The 19,404-nt window shown below is 42.2% G+C and overlaps 1 protein-coding gene and 2 long non-coding RNA genes across 14 annotated transcripts in view; 1 reads left to right on the plus strand and 2 right to left on the minus strand.

Annotated features, from left to right (window-relative positions):
• Positions 1–11,844, minus strand: LOC309518772. 2 transcript variants are annotated; one of them, XR_014213603.1, is made up of 5 exons: positions 11,738–11,818; positions 7,015–7,234; positions 6,085–6,287; positions 847–970; positions 1–548 (listed from the first exon to the last, which is right to left on the minus strand). It is a non-coding gene; the product is annotated as an uncharacterized lncRNA (long non-coding RNA). The 2 variants fall into 2 exon arrangements; XR_014213602.1 differs by lacking the exon at positions 7,015–7,234 and having other exon boundaries at positions 11,738–11,844.
• The window catches only part of LOC309518699 (ankyrin repeat and fibronectin type-III domain-containing protein 1-like), a 373,330-nt gene extending 359,475 nt beyond the window's left edge, over positions 1–13,855 (plus strand). For all 10 annotated transcript variants that reach the window (XM_082199046.1, XM_082199043.1, XM_082199047.1 and 7 more), the window contains 7 exons: positions 784–950; positions 1,745–1,895; positions 2,679–2,847; positions 3,539–3,705; positions 6,168–6,378; positions 8,598–9,253; positions 11,754–13,855. In XM_082199046.1, coding sequence (XP_082055172.1) covers positions 784–950; positions 1,745–1,895; positions 2,679–2,847; positions 3,539–3,705; positions 6,168–6,378; positions 8,598–9,253; positions 11,754–12,041 — 1,809 coding nt within the window. In that variant the 3' untranslated portion in view covers positions 12,042–13,855. The remainder of the gene's footprint in view (positions 1–783; positions 951–1,744; positions 1,896–2,678; positions 2,848–3,538; positions 3,706–6,167; positions 6,379–8,597; positions 9,254–11,753) is intronic.
• LOC309518769 overlaps positions 11,910–19,404 on the minus strand; it is a 19,405-nt gene continuing 11,910 nt past the window's right edge. For both annotated transcript variants that reach the window (XR_014213599.1, XR_014213600.1), the window contains 2 exons: positions 12,741–12,898; positions 11,910–12,033 (listed from right to left, as the gene is read on the minus strand). This is a non-coding gene — a long non-coding RNA (uncharacterized lncRNA). The remainder of the gene's footprint in view (positions 12,034–12,740; positions 12,899–19,404) is intronic.

The following is a 19,404-nucleotide window of genomic DNA, read 5'->3' on the forward strand; positions in this document are numbered from 1 at the left end:
AAGCGCTGTTTAGGAGTGCAGAAGTTCAGCTTCTTTTTTGCTTAGTTTTTATTCAGTGTATGTGACACTTTTCAGAGGCAAAGGAAAAGTTGGTTTCCCAGATGTAAGTTTTCCCACTAGGGATTCAGATAACTATTTTTGATACATTTACCCTTCTTGCATCCAGTCGCAGTTGTTTTCCCAGCTTGTTAGCAGGTCTTAGCAAAGCATCCCTTCCGTCAGTGCCCAGCCTTTCCTCCTCCTCTTGACCCCTCGTCTAGTTGTTCCTCTCTCTTTTCATTTCCTCTCAGTCAGCCAAGTGTCTCCAGCAACAAAAGGCACTCAAGCACCTGTACAAGGGTCTATTGAAAGTGCTTATTCAAAGCCATTGCCAGGATTAGCAAAGGCCAAACCACTAAAGGGCCAGTTCAACACAGTCTCTGTTCCTGGAGATTGCAGCACTAGTCTGGATATCTGACAACAACAGTCTCCTTTGTAAAATTTCTGGTGCCTCCTGCCCCGTGCCAGTCTGTCTCCTGAGGCTTTTGGTCTTGGTTGGATCCAGGAAGCTGCAGACAAAATAGCTAGACTGAACTTTGAATTCAAGCCACACAAACTGTTAAGTTTGATCTGCTGCTGCTTTAAAAAAAAATTTAAAAAAATCCACCACTGTTTTAACCCTTACTGGCTAGAACAGCAGCATCTTGGGATCTTAGCCTTGTTGTGGGGTCCCTCTTTCTCAGTTGAATTTTGTCAGGTTTCTGCAGCAAGATGTACCATTTTATGGTCATTTTCTCCCTTTAGGACAAGTTGGTTTACCACCAGCGAAGCAGCCAGGCTCTCCCCCCAGGTCTCTATTTGGGTTACCTGAAGCTCTGTAGTGCTGTTGACCAGATCCGAGTGTTGGTGCCTGAACGTTTACCCAACATATTATGTCATGTGAAGATTCGAAGCAACCCAAACATCTCCAGGTAGGGCTTTCAATCCAGGCCTGCAGCATAAATTGATGGACAGGGTTATTTCTTAATCCCATTGTGCTCTACATCACTTGCTCTCAGTCAGAGGGTTAGAGGTAGGGAGATCCCTTGTTGGTTTGACTACAGCTAAATGGGTACGGTCAAGAGAAATGGAAGAGAGAATATATGGACAGGGCGGGCAGGTTTGCCAGCAGGTTGAGATGGTGATGTTAAAAGAAGATCTTTCCAGATATCTGATGAATTGCTCATTAAATGATGTTATATGTACTAAGTAAGGAAAAGTCACATACTGAACTGAGATCTTTTGGCTGCATATTAATCATGTGATAGCAGCTCCAGGTGGTATAACCAATCTGTGACTTCTGAAGCAACTGCAGGTTCCTATTCTGATCTCAGACTATGGCAGTGAGATATTTTTAACTCTCTCTGCTCTGCTGGCTCATGGGTCCAATATAAGAACTTTAGGGTTGTATGCCTTATACCACCTAACTTAGTGGTCCAAAAATGATTTTTTCCCCTGCTCCTAGCTCTTTGCCCTAGTTCCTTCCAAGTGAAAAGGCCAGGTTTCATGTCAAAAGTCCATATTTATTCCCATACTAAATGCCCTCATGATATGCAGCCGTTGAGGGTTTCTTTAGACATCGCACATTTCCTACATGAAAGCACTTCCAGAAGAAGTGTGAAAATGCATGTCCTAGCAAGCAACAACATAATCATGTACGGTTTTTTCCTAGGCATTTACTGCATGTAAGCTATCTGTGCATTTATCCCTATGTCTTCTTTTCAAGGGAGGAATGGGAGTGGCTGCAACACCAAGTCAATGTGGAGGAGCCAATTCCCACAGAGCAAAATCTTGAGACCACCCAGAATCTCTTCCTTCAGGAGCTTCAAGTGGCAATCAAAGAGCTGATGCAATTGGTCAATATCCCACTGCATGAGGTAACTTTTAGGTGGGGCTGTATTGTGTGTGTGAGGAGAAAGAGGTATTGCTGATTTTGTAGCTCAGTGAAACATTACTGCACTGACGCTAGTTTACATTTTTTACATTTCTACTTCATATCATGAATATTAAGCCAATATACAGATAGAAATTATTCTTTATAAGCAAGAACAATGTAGCCAAGGGTGAGCCCTACAATGAAATGATTCCCATTCTGATGCAGATTCTCTGTACTGCAGTGTAAGCAGCCCCTGCTCAAGCAGTAGTGCAAACTGTAAGATAGGACTGCACCTCAGAGAATGTCTAAAGTAGGTCAACTTTATAAATATTGGCTAAAACTATTGTACCAAGTTTTCTTGGCATGATTAAACAAAAGAAGCCTGCAAGATGAACCCCTGGGAGTGATTTTTTTTAAAAAAGGTTTAAATATCGGGGGGGGGGTATTCTACCCTATAGGATTAGGAGAGTCTGACAGCAGCAGAAATGACAGTCTAAACATTAGATCCTGCTATCCACCTCCCAAAAGTTCATTTGCTTCTTATGTAAAGCCTGTTGGCCTTCTGTTACTTTGCCAAAACTTAGTAAGAATGTATCTATGAACAATGGCAAAGATCTAAATGGATGTCTTTAAGATATATCCCAATATTGTAGGAAAAAGCCATTTCAATTCAAAGCTGCAAAAAGATGGTTTCAAAGAATCATCCTCCATACATGTTCAACTGGTTGCTAAGTTGTGGCTGTACATCAATAAAACACTGCCTTCTCATGTTTGAATTCTACAGGCCAAAGATTTTCGCCTGTACAGTCAAGAAGTTCTGGACTTTGGAGGACAGGCCTCATTTCTCCTTCTTCTGCCTCCCTCCGAGGATGTGTGTACTGCCCCTGGCCAGAACAATCCTTACACACCTCGGTCTGGCTTTCTCACACTTCCACTTCAGATCTTTGAGCTAGGTGAGAATGGCTGCATGGGGACACTTTGGGATGTATCAATTTTGTTGTCCTCTGCTTCCTTCTTCTTCACAAAGGGACTGTCTCATGTCATCCTTAATCCAAAGAGTTTCTTAAAAAGTACTTTAAAAATCTTTTAAGTGATTGGGACCTCTAAAGGTCTTAATCCAGCCCTGGCCTGAGGACCACATATATACTAATTTTTTTCAGGTTGAAGGCTACATTGACCCATGGCTAACCCTCTGGACCAAATTATGAAAATAGGCATGGCTACAGTGTAAAAGTGGGTGTGGCCCCCTTTTAAAGACATAAGTGGGTGTCACAAAACCTTTTCCCCATCAAATTATCACAGTGGGGGAACCATGGGAGCAGTCAGTTTAATATTTCTTTTTAAGGTGGACACATTTTTTTAAGCATCATGGCACGACACTGGGGAACTTAAAAACTTTTTTTAAAAGTTCAAGTTTTTTTAACTTTTTCTTTTAGTAACAAATTGAGGTTTTTTGGGGGAGGGGTATATATGAGATACATGTTGGCCACTACAATAAAATCAAACAAATATTGATAGTTCAAATTCATCTGTGAGCTTTTTTCTACTTTATATATAGCTCCAGTTCTGTTGGCAATGATTAGATCTGCTTCTGTGATGGTCCCCTAGTAATCCTTGACCCCCTCCTCTCCATTTGTTTTCCAGTTCATTTTTTCACTTATGACCATGAGTTCATTAGTCAGTATTGCCAAGTGTCTGCCCTCTTGGAGCTGGAGTCACTTCTCTCTCAACAGAGCCTCAGAGAGGCCTTCTCAGACTCAGAATTAACTACTGCCAAGCAGAGGCACCAACAAGTTCAGGACTATATACAGGTATGTTACAGAGGAATAGTAGAAAGTATTGAGTGTGAGATGCTTGGCATGATATGCTAGGCAACAAATTGCTGATCCCCTGTATAACCAATCCAATATATCCTCTTTACATGGCTAATTGCTGGAATATAGCTTTCTTGCTTTGGGATTGCATGCAAAATGTTTCCAGTAAACAGGGGATTAACAATCTCACTGCCCTAGGACAGGCAAGGTCACATGGAACCAAAATGATTGTATCAGTCATCTCTGGCTCCATACCTTGCCTGCCCTGCCTTAAGACAGAGCTTTTTACAGATCCTGCTTCTTATTCCTTCATGGTTTTTTATTCTTACTTTGCCAGCTCGGGTTCCTTATTAATTTGCTTTTTTTCCTGCCTGTTGTCTAAAATAAAAGGGAAGGGAAGGACAAGTATATCCAGTCATGCAAAGGTATCACTTCTTCACAATCCTCCCTCCATAGTGATGGCATCCAATACCAGTCTCCTCTCCTGGGGAAGGATGGTTCAGGGGATGTGAAACGAGCATGAGTGACCTCACAGCATAGACTAGCTGGAGTTGTGAGTGATCTTATTCACCCTTTTAGGCCTTTGCACGACAGTTTCACTTTCACCTATGGCTTAGTCCACACCATAACAGTGAAAGTGCACCTGAACATGCAAGGAGCGACATGCCACACAGGTCTGTATAGCAGCAGGAGGAATCCTTCCTGCTGGGTGACTTTGGTGGAGGCCAGCCTTCTCTACAAGAATGACCAGCACATCAAGGGCCCTGCAAATGTGCAGACTTCCTCAGCAAGCAGAGAGTGGAGTTTCCATAGTTAGTATTAAGTCAAGTTCAGCAGTGGTTCAAGAGATCATGGACAACCACAAGTTCTCCTGGTTTTTGGATGAGGGAGCAGAGGGGTTGGGCACCCTAAATCTTCAGTGACAAGAGGATTTCTATATGCCTTTCTGTGAATCTCACTGATTTCCAAGATGTTGAGGAAGAAACCCACATCATCCTGGCAAGTACCTTTTTGGTCCAGTAGACCTTTGTTTTTCAACCTCCTTCACCTGGCATTTCAGGGTATGTGGCAGCAATGACCTATTAACCCAGAGGCATATATACCATCCAGACCCAGCCGGGCTAACACTAACTGCTTGGTAGCTGAGCGGCAGACCTTCTGCAAATTAGGGTCCTTGAACAGATCCTTCCTGTTCTGCTGTCATATAGATGCCCAGCCACACTTTGAAAATATATAGCAACATGATACTGGCTGTTCTAGGGCAGTGGGAGTGTTACTTCACTGTTTACTGGATCCTGCTGCATATACCAGAAAGAACATTAGTAGTAAGTAACTGACATCGTTTTATAGGATAGCTCCTACCCCAGAACTCCCACTTTTGTTTCTTACTAGTCAAAGCATCTGGCTGGTGATGCCAGCATGCTTTCAGCTGTGTTGTGCTGCGTTAAGATTTATTTATTGTCAATAATGAAGGATCTGAAAGGCATGCAGCAGCTCTAGCCAGCAAGCCCATCTAGGTGTTAAGCTTGTCTCTTGTCAAATCCAAATCTGTCCTCTAGAAGTGACTCCAAAACTTTTCCCCCATGAACCACTTGAAAATTGCTGATGGTCTTGGCAGACCACTTAATGCTTTTTCTTCCTGTTGTAGCAATTGTAAATCACTGTGCTTTTAATTGTATTTTTATTCTTTTATTTTTATATATATTGTATTACAATTTGAATTACATTGAATTCCAACTGTAACACAATAAAATACAAAATAAGAAAGCATGCAATAAAAATACAATTAAAAATCAATATGAATATTTCATGCAATGGATGGGCCATCTCCTGTCTTCAACCACAAATCCAAAGACATGCTGTGGACCACCAAAATGAAGCTTACCTACCTGAGATTGATCTTACCTGCCTGGCAGTTTGAATGCAAAGGGCCAAGATGTGAGGGAATTTCAATGACTGTTTAAAAAGAAATTGATCTTATGCCACCTTCTATTATGGCCTTGGGTAAATTTACTTCTCTGCAAAATTCTGAATTCAGGGAATAAGTATGGAGTGGGGATTAGAGGGGGAGTTATGAGAAATGACGCAATCCTAGGAAAGTGCTCCTGTTTGAGACATGTTCAATGAATGAACCCTATTTATTCAGATTGGTAGCATAGCACAGCAGTCTTAAGGAGTTTCAAGGAATGTGTGGGGTAGTTTCAGGGCTGTAAAAAGTTACCCATGCCACACCAAGTGACTACATCCCTGTCTGCATAAGCTCTACATGTGTATTAACATAAGTATATAGAAACCAGATCCACCCCACATGGAGGATCTTTAAGAGCATCCATCAATATGTGTGTACAACTCCTTCTCATACAAAGATGGCAAAACTTGGGGCTAGCCTGCTGCGCAGCCTCCTGAACGATTTTTCAGTGTCAAAAAAGGAGCTGATTCTGTGTCTTTCTCTTGGACAGCAAATGGAGGAGATTTGGCGAGAAATGCGCTGGATGATGGATGCATTGCAGCATGCCCGGTACAAGCAACCTTCTGGTGGCATCCCACTCACATGGTTTCTTGAAGAATCTAGCATTGTACTAAAGGAGAAAACACGATCAACCTCTTCCCATTTGGACTTCCTTCCCTCACCTACCCCTTCTCCTGAAATGAGCCGCAAGCTCAACTCTGGTGAGAGTTTCCTTTGCATTTTTCTGGACTTTTTATAACTGCTAATCAATCCCCTCTCCTAGTCCAGCCCTCTGCTCTAACATGGTATCTTATCTAAAACCTCCCCAGTAACTGTCTGGACAACCTCTTCTGGAAGTATTCTGACAAGGACATTCTACCATTTTATCTCCCTAGATAGCTTATTCTCGCTTATTCTCTTTGCCCAGATGTTTTTCAAAATCCATTTTACAGATAAATCTGTTTCACTGAATAAAGGCTCTTTAGGTGGGTGGTTCCCACATTTGGGAAATTGGCAAGTTACCTGTTTTGGATGGGTTTGCATTCCCTCAGAAGAAGTTTTGGGGGTACTCCTGGATACATCTTTGTCACTAGAGGCCCAAGTGTCCCTTGTGGCTATGAGTTCCTTTTACCAGCTTCATCTGGTTTGCCAACTATGGCTGTTCCTGGACAGGGATAGTCCATGCACTGGTAACCACTGCAGTCCATGCATTGGTAACCTCAAGGATAGAGTACTATAATGTGTTCTATGTGGGGCTGCTCCAGCTGGTGCAGAATGCTGCAGCCAGATTGCTGATGAGGAGTTTCTAGTCAAGAACACGTGACAGCATTGTTAAAAGAGCAGCACTGGCTACCCACCTATTACCGAGTCAAGTTCAAGGTTCTTGTATTGATTTACAAAGCACTGAACAACTTGGGTCCAGGGCACTTTGGGGATGGTTGGAACCTTTATATTCCAGCTCGATCACTGAGATCATCTGCAGAAACATCTATGGTCGTTCCCTGAATTGATGAGGCTCATTTGATAACCACAAGAAATCAAGCCTTCAGTGTCCTCAGTCCAGTCTTGTGGAACACCCTGCCAATAGAGATTCAGTGGGCACCTTATGTGTCAACTTTTCAAAGCTTGCTGAAAAATTTTCTATTCCACCAGGCCTATGCAGACAATTGGTCTATTGATGTTTGTTTTTAATTTCTTTCTGCTTTTAACTTGCTTTTAACATTTATAATTTTACTATTTGGTTTTCTCTTTATATTGTTGTAAACCGCTGTGATGTATTTTTTATGATACAGCGGTATGGAAATATTTTTATAAATAAGTGCTTCCTTTTCTTTGCTATTGATTTCCTTGCATTTATCTACTTTATAGGCCTTTACATATGAAAGCAGTCTTTCCCTCCTTAACCACTGTATGTAAAGCTGAAGGTGCTATCACAACTTCCATTATCTAGACCAAGTTATCTTTGTCACAAGCATTTTAATAAGAAAACTTATATCATTAACCTTGATGAGGCCTTCCAGATATCCTGACAGCACAAATTTAGAGTTGTCGGAATCTGATGCATTGTAATCTTTAATATAATCTCTAGTACCTCTTGCCAGCTACTTGTTAGTAACAACACCTAAACTATTCACCTCCCTTGTACATATATATTTTCTAGAAAAAATGAGGAAGGCATGTACAGAATCTGTTTCAGGATTGTGGGATAAACATGTTCCAAACATGGTTAAAAATTGGCAGTGAAAAGAAACTGGGCAAAAGTGGAGTGGCAAGAGTGGAGTGTCAGAATCCCTTTTGCTCCAATCTTAAAAAGAAAGAGGAAGGAGCCTAGATTGGGGAGAGACTCACAAACATCATTGGCCAGATAATCACTTCCAAGTACCATATTTTTTGCTCTATAAGACTCACTTTTTCCCTCCTAAAAAGTAAGGGAAAATGTGTGTGCGTCTTATGGAGTGAATGCAGGCTGCACAGCTATCCCAGAAGCCAGAACAGTGAGAGGGATTGCTGCTTTCACTGCGCAGTGATCTCTCTTGCTGTTCTGGCTTCTAGGATTCAGAATATTTTTTTCGTGTTTTCCTCCTCCAAAAACTAGGTGCGTCTTATGGTTTGGTGCGTCTTATAGGGCGAAAAATATGGTAAACTGATAATGCTGTGTTCTTGCCCATAAATACTTTAAACAGGTTACATCCTCCAGGATTGTACAGCTAACGCAACTGCCATTCAGTTTGTGTTACCAGGAAAACAACCTGTCAGAGTAAGATTGGCCATGAGCCAGAGGTTCCTCACCCCTGCTCTAGCCAATGAGAACTCCCAGGCTTGGAGTAGAAAAAGGTTTGACCCTCAGGTCCACTTGTACAGCTTGTTTGAGTGAATTACTGCACATTCTTCCAAGATAATTCCCTGATAAAGAAGTAATCTTTTTATCATTATCTTTCAGATTCACATGGAATCTCAGATGAAGAGGGCTCATCAGAAGTATTCTTAGCTACAGACAGTGACTATGACTCCAGCAGAGCCCAAAGCCCCAGAGAGCTTGACCTTCTTTACCCCTCTTCAGGGCCTGAGTACTGCACTAGAAGAAATCCACGCCCTTTGAGGGACAGTGCCCCTGACGTCCTGCAGAACCATGAGCTAAAGACACCCCCTATTCCTCCAGAGGAGCCTCGGCCTCCCCCAGAGCTTTATGACAGTGACTTCGTGCTTCCTAGTCGGCAGATAGAGCTGCTGCGCATCACAGAGAAGAGGCAGGCCTACTGTGTCCGCACCAGCAGCCTGGATTTCCCAAAACCCCTTTGCCATGGGGCCAGAAAGTCTTGCCCTGGCTCTGTTGACAGTTCACCAACTGAAAGCAGAACTGCAGGCCGTTGCAGCCCTGTGAGACTTGGGACAGGCTCAGAATTCAGCCCCAGGCATGGCTGTCCTGCAGGGAGCTCTGAGCCTGTCTTTCGGACACGCTCAGTGGAATGGACTCGGACCTTCCAGGAGGCAGCAGATCCAGGACATGTAGCAAACCGGGTCAAGTCAACAGGCTCCTTCGCCTTACGTGTGTGCCCTCAGTACGAAACAGGGCTCTCCAAAGAAACAAGCGTTAAGGTATCATTAAAATCCTGGTCTTGGCTCATCAATACAATAGTGCAGTACTGAAAATGGAGGCAACACTTTCAGGAAGAAGATGTATTCCTTTTTCCTAGATTTGGCTATGTGACCCTTCCCCTTCCTGATACTTTCCATTAAATGGGTTTCTCACTATTGCTTCTTTTGGGGCTGCGTCCCAGAACTGGCAATGGTAGTGTCTGTAGGCCACAGAGAATTGGAATGCTGTTGTTAATTATTCCATATGATCTGAGGATGCATCCAGACAGCAGCTCCCTGTACTTTTACTTTTGCACTTGCAAAAAGAATATGTATTATGTTTATTAGATTATACATCCTTTTCACTATAAAACCACACTATAGACACAACCTAACATGTCCCGAAACATAATGTTCCTGCCTCCGGTACCTTATTTATTTATTAGCAGGTAGTGCTGTGGTCTAAACCACTAAGCTTCTTGGGCTTGCCAATTGGAAGGTCAGCGGTTTGAATCCACGTGATGGTGGTGAGGTCCCGTTGCTTTGTCCCAGGTTCTGCCAACTTAACAATTCAAAAGCACACCAGTGCAAGTAGATAAATAGGTACCACTGTGGCGGGAAGGTAAACGGCATTCAGTTATTGCTTCCGTCATGGTGTTGCATTGCACCAAAAGTGGTTTAGTCATGCTGGCCACGTGACCCAGAAAGCTTTCTGTGGACTAACGCCAGCTCCCTCAGCCTGAAGCGAGATGAGCACTGCACCCCATAGTCACCTTTGAGTGGACAACCGTCCAGGGGTCCTTTACCTTTACCTTATTTATTGGGGATTATTTCCAGTGAGTTGTTCATTTCCACATCTGCCAGGTTCAGTTGTTGAGCTTGCAATGCTGATTGTGGCTTGCAATGTTGCACTTTTATGGTGGTTAATTATGATGCTCTTAACTAAGGGCTTCGTGAATCATAAATAGCCAAATTTTCAAATGGAGTAAATGGGGTGGAGATGTACAGTGTAGATCTGAACATGGTATGGTATTACAGTGTAGCCTTCAGGATGTAATAATATGAATGCACTAGGCATCAATTGACTTGTTAAGGATTAACCTTCCATCCACATCACGAGTCATATTGGTTCAGACTATGGACCAATATACTTTACCATTCTGGCTAACAACATTTGTTCTGAAGATAAATTGCACTGCAGTCACTGGAGCAAAGAGCCTTGTAAAGATTCCATTCGGGTGTAGATACATAGATTGCACTGGGTTGACTATGGGACACCAGGGCATCGTCTCTGTTGTCCTCTCTTCCAGACCTTGTGACTAAGGAACTATTCACCATAACATAACATTTAAAAGAATGGTGATTTATGTCCACTATCAAAGGATGTTTTCTAGCATAGAAGGAAGGATGTTGATTGATTAGAGCAGCATTAGCTTAGGAAGGCATTACAGATATAACTGTAGTTTAGGGATTAGGGGTGGGCCCTAGGATCCTCTTTCAGAACCAGTGTCCTGAATTAAGGAACACCCCTTAACCAGGGTTATCAAATATCATGCATAAGACCGAATAGGTTAGAGTAGGGAGAGAGGCATTTGTTTCTGGGAACAGATAATAGTGTGTGAGCCCATGGCCTCCTTTGATTCTTCTTTGAACCTATGGTTGTGTGTAATATCAGGGCTGAACTTCAGTCTGGCTTCACAGTGTCTATATTTTGGACAGTCGGATAAAATGAATAAACAGATAGGAGACAATGTTTGTTAAAGAATTATCATATAGAGCCCAAATGGGTGGCAGTCATATACTCTATCGTTCTAGGTGGTTGTAGCCATGACTGGTATGTAGCCCAAGCCAGTGCTATTTTTCTAGAAAAGAGGTGCTAAAACTCATCATGAATGCCTCCCTTGCTTTCTTATAATGGCAATGGTGCCCACCTGGCGAGTTCCAAATGAAAAAAAGCCTGGCCTAAGCTTGACTCAAACCTAAGCCAAACCTGACCACCTATTCTGGAGTGGTGGTGTCATGGTGAGTATGGCCATGGCATATAGCTCTTTGCATTTAGACAATATTCCTTGCTATAGAAAGCAAGGGGAAATGATGTGGTTGGACTGCAATCTTCCAAAGCTGCTTTCATGGTATCACTATTTCTATCCTCATTTCTCACTGGTATGCTCCTAAAAAGAGTGATCAGGCAACTTTTATGCCACATCAGCAGAACATCTTCAATGTTCTGCTCTTTTTGGCATGGCCAAAAATCCTTTTCTTGTTTATCCAGAAGGCCTGTGGACACCAATACTATATGCAGATCTGAAATTAAATCTAGGATAGCTCACCAAATTCAATTATGCTAGAGTACAGTGCCCTCAGTTTTTATTCTTGTGGGACTGGAATAAGTTTAGGAAGGCACATTAATTTCTCAGTTAAGTATCTGGCTTTATTCTTTAGGGGGAGCCAGCTTATTTGGGTATACCCTCATCTTTCTTTGTCCTTCCTCTTGCTCTTACTTACCTCTATTTCTGCACAGCTGCACCTCACCAACAAGATGTCGGCAGAAGATGTGGTGAAGCTGGTGGTGCAGGAGATGAACGAGGTCTCACGCGATGTCCTGGGAAATGCAGATGCTTTCTGCTACAGTGAAGACCAATTGGAACACTTTGGACTAGTGTTCGTGTCAGATGAAGTTGAGCAGTGGCTTCCAAATGACTTCCTGCCCCTCTCGCTCCACAAGGCTTGGCCTGATGGGAGGTTCTATGTTCGGATCAAAGAGACTTCCCCTCTCCTGTTTCAGTATGGGCCAGCAACAACTGTATGATAGGAGGAATGGATTGGATTAGGAAGGAAAAGTGAAGAATATCCAACTTCCAGTGAGCAGAAAGCTCAGCACTAATGCTTCCTTCTTGAAAAGAAACTTTTGTGCCAGACACCACAGGCCAAAATAGGAGCATACTGGGCAGTGTGTTGCTCTGTGGTGTGTGTGTGTGTGTGTGTGTGTGTGTGTGTTGTTTTAACCAAAGACGTCAAGATTTGTTTGTTATGACTCCTAAGATCTGTGGGTGGGGTACAGGAGCCTTTGGGATAATGGAATTAAATTTGTGAAGACACTTTTGCAAGGAGAAGAGCCGGTTGGGGATAAAGAAGCAATACTTAATTATATTTTTCATTCTGAATGTTGAAGGGAGGGAGAGAATGTGACATTGAAGGATTTTGACTGAAGTGGGCCCAGAGTTGGGGCCTGGAGGTGGGAGGAGCACAGGGAGCTCACAAAGACTTCATGTTTTGTTATCTGTGTTCTCATTGTACCTGGAGAAATATGAAATTGCACATAGTTCTTTGAAAAATGTATTTTCATTTTCTTAATTCCACCTTAAATATACACAGCACAATATATAAAATATGTTCAAACTGTGCAGGACTGTAAGGCCCTTTCTATTGTTGGGAGAGACAGACAAGACTTTACATCTGGACTAGAACCTTCTCTTAGGGGTAAGATTAAGCCAACCTTTGAGCTCACCAGAAAAAGGTACTCCCTGCTGCCCCAGGCTGGCTGTGTTGTGGGTCTGGAAGAAGGCTCCTGAGAACTCTGCTTTCTTTATTTTCAGTCCTATAGTTTCTTTTATTTTTAAGCAGCTTTGCTTTCCGCTTTCCCCTTTCCTCTACCTAGGCAAGAATCTAGAAAGGAGCACAAGGAAAGGATTGTTGCATATTAGGTCTGGAGTTAACTCATTTCAGGAAGCTATTTACTTGCCTACCTTCCCCTACCGTGTAGGGAAGCAATGCTTCTTTCTTCCATCTCCCACCAAGCAGTTGAAGATTGTAAATGAAACACCTATCATGTAAGCCAGATGTTACCCCTCCACAGAAGCGGAAGTAGCACTGGACATGGGCTACCACTCCCATATATGCACAGTTGGTCTAAATCCCATAACTAGTCACACCACACACCCAAGCAGTTGAGAAGCAGGAAAATATCTCAACAAAGATCATTCCTGCCTTCCCTCACAGCAGTGCATAGCCCATGCAATTGAGTATTGACTACAGTACCCTTCCCCACTCTAGAAAAGGTGGTAACAAAGTTGAGTGCCAAAGTCAAGAAGATCCTCTCTTCGTTCTTTTCCCTTCTGTCCAATCCTACCAGCTGACATCTGCCGAGGCACTGATTCTCTTCTGTCCAATCCCATCAGAAAGAAGCAGAGAATATCTGAGGAAGAAATGATTCTCCCAAGGTTCATGTGAGCCACTCTGGGTGGAGAAAGTACAAACAAGTCCTGATCTCTGGACAGCAAGCTTAGAGCACCCCTTTCCACACAAAAACTTTCCTGCACTGAAGGAAAGAGGCTGCAGGGGGAAAGCAGCTGATTAAGAGTTAAACAATGCTAACATTCTCCAGTTCTCTGCTGCAGATCATGTCTGCCCGGCAGCTGCTCCATGAAGATCTAGTGTGAACATATTTCTTTCTCTCAACCCCCCCGAGACATTTGTCTTGCATGCAGAAGGTCCCAGGTTCAATCACCAGCATCTTCAGGTACTGTTAGGAGAGACTCCTGCCTGAAACCTTGGAGAACTGCTACCAATCAATGTGGACAATGTTTAGCTAGTTGGACCAATTGTAGGTTTTAATATAATGTACCTTATTATTATTATTATTATTATTATTATTATTATTATTATTAATTTATTTATACCCCACCCATCTGGCTGGGCTCCCCCAGCCACTCTATGCACTGCTTCCCTTCTAGAAGCTTAAGTTCCCATTCCATGCCCTCACAATTTTTTTGACTCCATCTTACTCCAGAATTAAGGGCAAATTCCATTTATAAGATTGTTCTCCTGTCCTACTAGAGAGTGGGATATTCCCATTCACTGAAAAACACCCTGAATTAGATTACAGAGGCTGCACACGGGGAGGGGGGCATAATCATTTGTAGCACTTTGACAGCTTAAATCAGCTCTGCAATCTGAAAGACCTTTTGTTTTACATTAAAAAGGAGAGAGAGGTACCCAATCTGAGACCAGGTGTAACTGTCCCTAGGCGAGCTGTTACTCACTTTTTAATAAAAAAATAACCTGTACACTCATTCTGAGAAAAAGAGGATGGGATGGATCTATGAAGACAGGATCCTTGGCTCAGTAACCCAAGCGTCCAGGCAAATATTGCCCATTTCCCAGATCTTTCTAAAATCATAGCATTTAGAAAGCTAGCCAGCCATATCTTTTGTGATACTATAAGCTGTAAGCAACTGAAACAGAGCATTTTCCTAATTTTTCTTTTCCAACTACCACTCAACATTCTGTAACTACTGAGCATGTTCTGGCTTCATCAAGCTACTTGCTTTAGGTTTTTCTCCTTAGTTTTTTGTAAATATCTGTAGTTCTGCAAACTACTCAAAAATTTACAAGTGGGTGCTCTTATAGCAGCTTTGATGTCAATGACAGCCATACCATACCAGGTGATTGAAAGTGGTCCCTTGACTTCCTGTTTCCTGCCAAGGGAAATGGCTGTCTCACATGAGATTGGACCCCCAGCAGTGCAAGAAAATCAGTGTTAATATGAGTGTAATTAGCCCTGTTGACCCCCCGTAGGGTAGGGGGGGACTTGCTGCCCGCAGATCGTCCATTATCTGCCTCACGCAACAGGATGTGGGGCTTGGGACGCTGGGTGATGCATGGCACAAACTAGGAACCCTCCAGAGTCAATCCCACGAGCAGGAGATACCTGTTTTCTAAAAATTAAAAAGATTTGAACAAAAAACAGGTGTGTTCTGGACGGAAAGAGATAAAAGAAAAATCTAAACTACACAGTCACTGGAGGTTAAGTTTCGGACTTCAAAAAGGCTCCCATCTTGGCATGTTGCTTAATGAGGTGAGGGGCTGCCGTACTTTTGTATTTGTTATATTTGCTATTTCATGATTTGGTGAACCTTGCCAAGAAAGAATTAATTATCCAAGGAAACGAAAGAACTGTAAAATTAATTGGCTGTATGGCACCACAGTCCTCGGCGGAGAGCCCTAATCAAAATTGGCAGAGTAAAATCAGATATGAAAGTGGCTCAGGCTAAGGAGGGAAAATGGCGGCGGTAGCAGTTGTGATGCAGAAAGAAAAAGGAGTCTCCTTTATCTGAGGGAGGCTGGAGATACTTTTTATTTGAACCACAAAAGGGATGTACTTTGCAAAAGATGCATTTGCTTGCATGGAATATTTTCATATATGGTTTGGAGAGTGATGGTGAATTCTGGATGCCTGCCAGCTTTTCTAGGGCCCAGGAAAGCTGGTGTGGTTATTTCTTGGGGAAACCAGAAACAATATTTATATAACTGACTGACTGCCAAATACATCCCATGATACAGTTTGAAACATCAGCTTATTAAGAGATATCAAAGACAACATGGCGTCATTAATTTTAATCTTGGATGGAAGCCCAAAGCCTTTCAGAGCAAGAAATGGCAGAGAAAGGAGGGGCTATCAAAAGAGGACTGTGCTTCAAAATAATATGACTGAGAACAACATGGAATACAATTTACCTCCTCTGTGATTATAGAAATATGGACTCGTTAAACATAGATAGAGAGCCACATATCAGCAATTGGTGGACTGAGAGATGAGGATAGTTACTATCAGGATTAGAAAACTGGGAAACAACCAAGAAGAAAGCAGAAAATAAATGAAGACATTATCTCTTGAAATTCAGAACATGGGAATCCCCCTTTGAAATTATTTTAATTGGCTGTTTTTTTTTGTGTTTTTTAGTGTCGTAAGATTTGGTCTGTTTTGTTATTAATATGATTTTTTATTGGAAAATGAATAAAAATTATTTACAAAAAAAGAGAAAGGGGTCCCTTGAGAACTTTAGTGACAAGTACAGAGCAATACTTCTCAAAGTTGGGGGCCTCAGCCTTGATGATACAAACATGTTATTTATTTTGGATGTATCCCACCCTTCCTCTGTGGAACAAAAGGCAGCAAGCAAAGGGTTTGTAGGTGGTCTCTCCTGTCCAGGCCTAGACCTGCTTAGCTTTTGCAAAGTGGCTGCATCCTATGCCTTCATCAAGGGCCTTACGACTAATTCCATTTGCCAAAGCAGTTCACCTTTGGGTGGCAAATATTACTGCTGCAGAACAGAAACATTCAAAACCATCTAGGATGAATGTTAGATCTCCCTCATAATTATTGTGCTGATGGATTCTTCCACAGATGCTATGTAACTTGGAACATAATGCAATGCTTCCAATATAGTAGAGCACAGGAACTTTAGACTTTAAAAAAGTTCATTGTTTATACATACTCGAACATGTTTGTCCAACTATCCTTTTTGAGGGTTGTATGGTGTTTGGGCTCCCTTTGAAACTGCTCAAATTGAGACAAGGCTAATACAAAATCCCTCCGTATGGCTAAGAAGACAACATTCACACCCAAACAAGTCTTTTCAGGTCTTCAAGCCATTCTACAAATCCAAGCAATCTAAAAGCTTCAAACATGCCAACAAAGTAAATATTCTATCCACTCCTATAAACTAGTCCCATACCCTATGGGGAAGGAAAATATATTACTCTTCTTGCCACCAGTCCCCCCCCCCTTTGTAACAGATAGAGGGTGGTCTCTGGCACTTTCTTCCCAGGTGATTCAAGTCACATCAGTTACCTAAGCACCAACAAAAGTCAGGAAGAAGGATGTCGAAGAGTTCCTCAAAATCCTCATAGGTTGTTTCATTGAATCTGCTATCTCAGAGGCAAGATTATGATCAGTCCTCTCCAAGTTTTCACCTAGTGTTCCCCTGGAGGGGATTCTTTTAAGATAGTTTTTTCCATCACTTTTGCTTGGAGAATCTCAGAGCCTGGGCTCACTGTCCACAAATAAGGATTTCTGTATTGTTCATATGGATAGGACTATATGTCAAAGGGCAATTAATGTTTTCATAGAAATTAGCTTTGCCTAAACCTTGCCCCCCATCATGGTCCATTCTGGAGAAAACTTATCAAAAGCACATTTCTATTCAGTCTGGAAAGCTATTGGGAAGGAGGATCTTTTCATATCCTTCCGGTAGTCCTTCCTGAGTGATTCGATAGTCATTGGTACTTTGTCTAGATTGCTTGATGCCATTATTGGAGCTTTGAAGGCACTGGGAAAAATTATACCATCTCAAATTACTTCTCATTTTATGAGGAGCACCACCTGCTATAGTATTTGGGGGCAATCCCCCTTGGAAGTGATTTGCAGAACTGCAGTCTGATCATTGGTTCACATGTTTACCAGACATTATAAAGAGGGTCTTTGTCATCAGCTGCTGCTGACTTTGGACAAAATGTTCTGCAGAGGGTGCTAATTTCATGAAGTATGCCGGAAACAAACTACAGTGGTACCTCGCAAGACGAATGCCTCGCAAGACGAAAAACGCGCAAGACAAAAGAGTTTTCCATTTTTTGAGTCGTTCCGCAAGATGAATTTCCCTATGGGCTTGCTTCACAAGACGAAACGTCTTGCGAGTTTGCTTCCTTTTTCTTAAAGCCGCTAAGCCGCTAATAGCCGCTAAGCCGTTAATAGCCGCTAAGCTGCTAATAGCCGCTAAGCCGCTAATAGCCGTGCTTCACAAGACGAAAAAACCGCAAGATGAAGAGACTCGCGGAACGGATTAATTTCGTCTTGCGAGGCACCACTGTATAAGTCCACTCAGAGGAGATTACAGCTTTTCTGCATCTCAGATAGAGAGGCATGTCTCTGTATTCCTGAGGGGGGGGGGGGAGAGAGAAATTACTTACTATAAACTCTCATTCTTCTAAAAGTAGGGAGGCTGATCTACCTACCTAGGATTGAGCTTCTGGCAATGATGTATTCAAAAGCACATAAGGGGAAACTACAAATGTCCAAATAGAGTTGCCCTGTCTCTTTACTCTTCAGTTCTCTTTGTTTGGTTTTGCATGGTTGTGGTAATACTTTTTCCCTAAGTCTCCATATTTGTTCTTGATGGGGGAGAGCAGGGAACCCCTTCCCTTAGTGAGATCAAAGGTTGAACCTGTCTTCCTACCAGGAGTAGGTGCTATCCCAGATATAGAGACAAGTCTCTGCACTTGTATATGAGCAAAAATCTGTGGTAAGTACAATGTTCCCTTTCATTTTAAAAGCAAAAAAAGAAATCAGACATGTGAATTTGACTTTGCTGTCATAGGTGTGCTTCAAGGCATTGGTTGTGACAACACTTTAGTTCTTAACTTTTCCTTTCCTCTCCTTTGTTGGTGTTTTGTTACTATGACTGTGATTGGCTGATCTTGTACATCCAATAGCATGATGTTTTGTTGGCTGCTAAGCCTCTTTGTTAGCTGCAACTATTATCAAAACTGTGGTCTGTAGTAAACATGGCTGTGCTGCTGAGAGTGATCCCATCTTTCCTTCTTGTGCCATGATGCTGTTTTCATGAATGTCTTCAAACGATGTCACTGAGATAATTCTGAAGTGTAAGTTCTGAAGGATGTTGTTGCTTTCCTAGAAAAATAATGCCTGTCCATGCACAAGCATGGAAATAGTGTTGTTAGTCTGTTGTATTTAAATCTGCAAGGATCATGGACAGAGAGCTGGATCCTCTTTTGCAGTGCTGGAATTCAGAGCAGAAAAAACAGCAAGTAGGCCTTGAGCAGAAGGATGAGAAAATGAAACCAATCATAATCATACAGGGAAACTGACAAGTCTCCTTTCTTCCAAGCACGATTAAAGTTTTTATAAAAATGAGCTCAGCCCACAACTGGAGCTTGTGTATATGTGTGTGTATATAAATAACATTGATCCTATCCCCTTTAATTGCTCAAGCTCTCTTTATTTGTAGTTTAGGCTCCAGTCCTGAAACGGTCCATTGGAGTTTCTCTGTGCAGAACTCCCTGCAGGATTGGTGCCATAGTGTCTGCACATGCTGCCATCTTGAGGGTTGCCTGAAGCCATCCGCATTTAAATGTTATTTTAAATAGCATCGCTGAGTGAATCCAATAACACTTTAATGCAGCACAAAGAGCAGAGCACAGCAATAGCATTTAGTCCCTACATCACCAAAGAGCACTGACCAGAAAATCAGCTAGGGTAAACTGATGAATTTGTGGTCTTGCTCAGAAATGCTTTATACATTATTTGGGTTACAGCTTTAGTTTTCAGTTTATAAATTGTTTTGTAGCCCAAACAGCTATGGAAAGGACATAAT

Source organism: Podarcis vaucheri (genome assembly GCF_965113315.1).
Source record: "Podarcis vaucheri genome assembly, chromosome: 14".
Classification (NCBI taxonomy): Eukaryota; Metazoa; Chordata; class Lepidosauria; order Squamata; family Lacertidae; genus Podarcis; species Podarcis vaucheri.